Below are 3005 nucleotides of genomic sequence, written 5' to 3'. Positions count from 1 at the left end.
CGTGCATAATCTTTTCATCCTCGGACCATTTATATTTTGGCCTTAGTTGTGTCTCTACGTTGAACCTCTGTCATAATAGTTTAGTCACGTATTACTGCAAGTAGAGAAAAGTCTTGCCATAAGTATGTGTGATAACCCATGGCTGTTGTAGGCATGATACACATTCATTTAGCTTTCTAACGAGAATGGCGTTTTGGTGGCCGAGCTTCATAGAGGCCTTTATTTAAAAAAAAAAATCAAATTCAAACTTTTTTGTTTCAAAAAATTCTGAAAAAAATATGCGTGTATGTAAGGATGTAACCCACATGTGTGTTTTCATGATGAAATACGTTGAAATGCGACTTGTACAAAAAAGACAAATTCATGGCCTAGGAGGATGAACAGTGTCATGTGTTAAACATCCATAGATTTGTCTTTTTTGCACAGCCCTCATTTCAACGTGTTTTGCCCTGAAGTTTTACACACATGTGCGTTATGCCTTCATGTATATCTGTAATTTTTTTCAGAATTTTTTGAAATGTAAAAATATAAATTTTGATAAAATTTGAATTTTGAATCTGAAGGCCTCCAATGAGCTCGGTCACCAAAGGCAATTTCCGCTCGGATATTCGTTTATGAGCCCAGGCTCAGCTGATCCTGAAATCACCACCATTCACTTGCATGGGGATGCGTGAAGCAGTGCTGTATTTTACTCTGTATAGCAGATGTATGGACGGAAAATGAAGCCTGCCCGTGGGTGCATTAAATGCGGCCACAGCATAAGGGAGAGACAGAACAACTAAACTGGAGAACGGCTCAGGCATTATTCTGTGCCAGGCTGATTCCAGAACGGCAGGCACTATCTACTGTTCTCTGCTTGCTTCCCCTGCAACTTAATCAATGTAAAATGTCAGCCCCAAATTTATGAACAGTTGTATGTTCAATTGAATGTCCTGCCTCAAAGAGCAATTAAGCATTTTTTTCAGTACGCACGAAGTTAACTTCAGTCTGCTATTCCGTAACAAGTAGAGAGGAGAAGAAATGTCAGCCTGTTACCTAAGATGAATTTCTACTACCCCGTTTGTCCTTCCTCTTGCATGGAGCACATCCTCCTGCAAAATATCTTGAAATGTCAAAAATGGAAGTACCGCTGACATAACAGTGCACAACAACAAATTATCCATGATTTCATATGCAGACTCTAGAGCATCTACAGTTAACAGAAATATGAAGAAACCCACATATAATGGAAATTAAACATGTAACTTTCAGTTTCTATACACTTAGATAACCTCAAACTTAGATGAAGGTTTCAGTACACTGACAGCGAGCATTAGAGATATGCTGCTGCAGCGCATTACATGAGAAAACCACTAAATACATCTTCGGTGATGCAATTATCTCAAAGAGACTGTAGGACACGAAAAGGAAATGCTCTATTCCAGTGGATTCTTTCCAATCAACAACTATCTAACAAACAGATATACATGCATGTTACATATAGTTGCTTCTCAGTATAGCATGAAACTTGCAAATCAGCTGATCTGCAGGTAACAAATTTGAAGTCCATTTTCTTAGTACACAATCAACATCCGCAAACTATCTCCCGCACTGATTTGGTCCTCTCGGCATTCATCCTGTTCTTTCCATACCTAACTCCCAAGCCGATCTCTCACGAATACAAGGTGTAGAAATCATATCCATCGCCAAGTGAGTCGAAACTAATTCCTAGTTCTGGTGTAATAACACTTTGTGTTGGCTCCTCCGCGTATTTGCGAATCGACACCTCTTGTGCACTCATCCTAGAGGGGCACGGCATCCTGTCGGGTGGTGCACTGCGGAGACGCAACCTGAATTTTTCAAGCAAACCATTACTTTTCATTAGGTTCAACTGCAAAGTATGACTGTTCAAAGTAATTTCCGGACTAGGAGAACTAACAAGTTATCTGCACTTCTGCAGGAACAAGTTCCCATGGGCAGTGAACTTGATTTAAATCTCTCTAGGGAGAAGGAAAACTACAATACGAAGATATAGACCATACTACAACAGTCTAACATCCAGCCATCTACAACAAAATGCAGAGAAATTGGGTATGCATCCAGCGCATACCTTTTTGTCCAATCGGGCGCCTTGGGGTTGAACCTGTCGGACGACTGGGAAGACCGAGCATGCCTCACGCCACCGGCGCATGCCGCCCTGCGACTCCTCCGGCCGGCGACACCCAACTTGTTGCCCTTATTAGATCCTGCGTTTGACTCCTCCAGCACAACAGCGCTGGCTTCTCCCGTCCGCAGCACAGCGAGAGGGACCGGATCTGGGTGTTCTAGGCTGTCGGCGAACTCCTCCCGGAGTGGGAACCTATAACGCACCGCCGGTCGTAGTGTCAGCCCCCAGTTTAGAAACAAACCTCTGCAACCACTAGACCTAAATCGAGGAATGATGCACTTACCTGTCATGGCATCCAGCAAAAGCAAAGACCAGCATCCACCATTAGTTCGTCGCCGGCGGGAAGCAGCGGCCGCCGCAGCTGAAAACCGGATTTTGGGAGGCTCCTTGGGCGGTGCGGGGATGGGAGTGGGCTGTGTTGGCGATTGCTGACGTGGTTTATAGAAACCTTTTTTTTTAGTTCGACATTCAGCGTCTCAGCATAAAACGAGGCGTTCTAGTCCACGGACCAGGACCCCGCGCCTGACGGAACGCACTATTCCATACAGTATACGGGCCGTACGTCCTTTTTTCCAGCGCTTCCTGTCAAGCTGTCAGACCAAATTACTCGAATCCCAAACGAAGAACGAACGCCAGCGATTTCGGGCTCAGCTGGGCTCGAGCACCGAATCGCCGCTCTCATTTCCGCTTTCTAACTTACTATGACTAGATTACATGCATAGTATGTTCCCTTTTCGACCAGGATAGGTTGTATTCTATGCGCCATTATAATGCAACATTTGTATTCTCCTTTAATTTTTTGTTACTCTTTCCAATATGCTAGTTTTAATTAGGATATCCGTCCTCCAATTTGTTCCTA

The 3005-nt window shown here is 43.8% G+C and overlaps 1 protein-coding gene across 1 annotated transcript; it reads right to left on the bottom strand.

Moving 5' to 3' along the window:
* Window positions 1-1419: 1419 nt before the first annotated feature.
* Window positions 1420-2562, bottom strand: LOC125524451 (uncharacterized). Its single transcript, XM_048689507.2, has 3 exons — window positions 2430-2562; window positions 2090-2338; window positions 1420-1829 (listed from the first exon to the last, which is right to left on the bottom strand). Exons 1-3 carry the CDS (start codon window positions 2462-2464, stop codon window positions 1652-1654), a joined length of 462 nt encoding a protein of 153 aa, XP_048545464.1. The 5' UTR covers window positions 2465-2562; the 3' UTR covers window positions 1420-1651.
* Between the last annotated feature and the right edge of the window lie 443 nt (window positions 2563-3005).

The sequence above is a fragment of the Triticum urartu genome, chromosome 7A, assembly GCF_056163025.1.
Source record: "Triticum urartu cultivar PI428250 chromosome 7A, HENAU_Tu73, whole genome shotgun sequence".
NCBI classification, from domain to species: Eukaryota; Viridiplantae; Streptophyta; class Magnoliopsida; order Poales; family Poaceae; genus Triticum; species Triticum urartu.
This window is presented reverse-complemented; position numbering and strand designations above follow the sequence as displayed.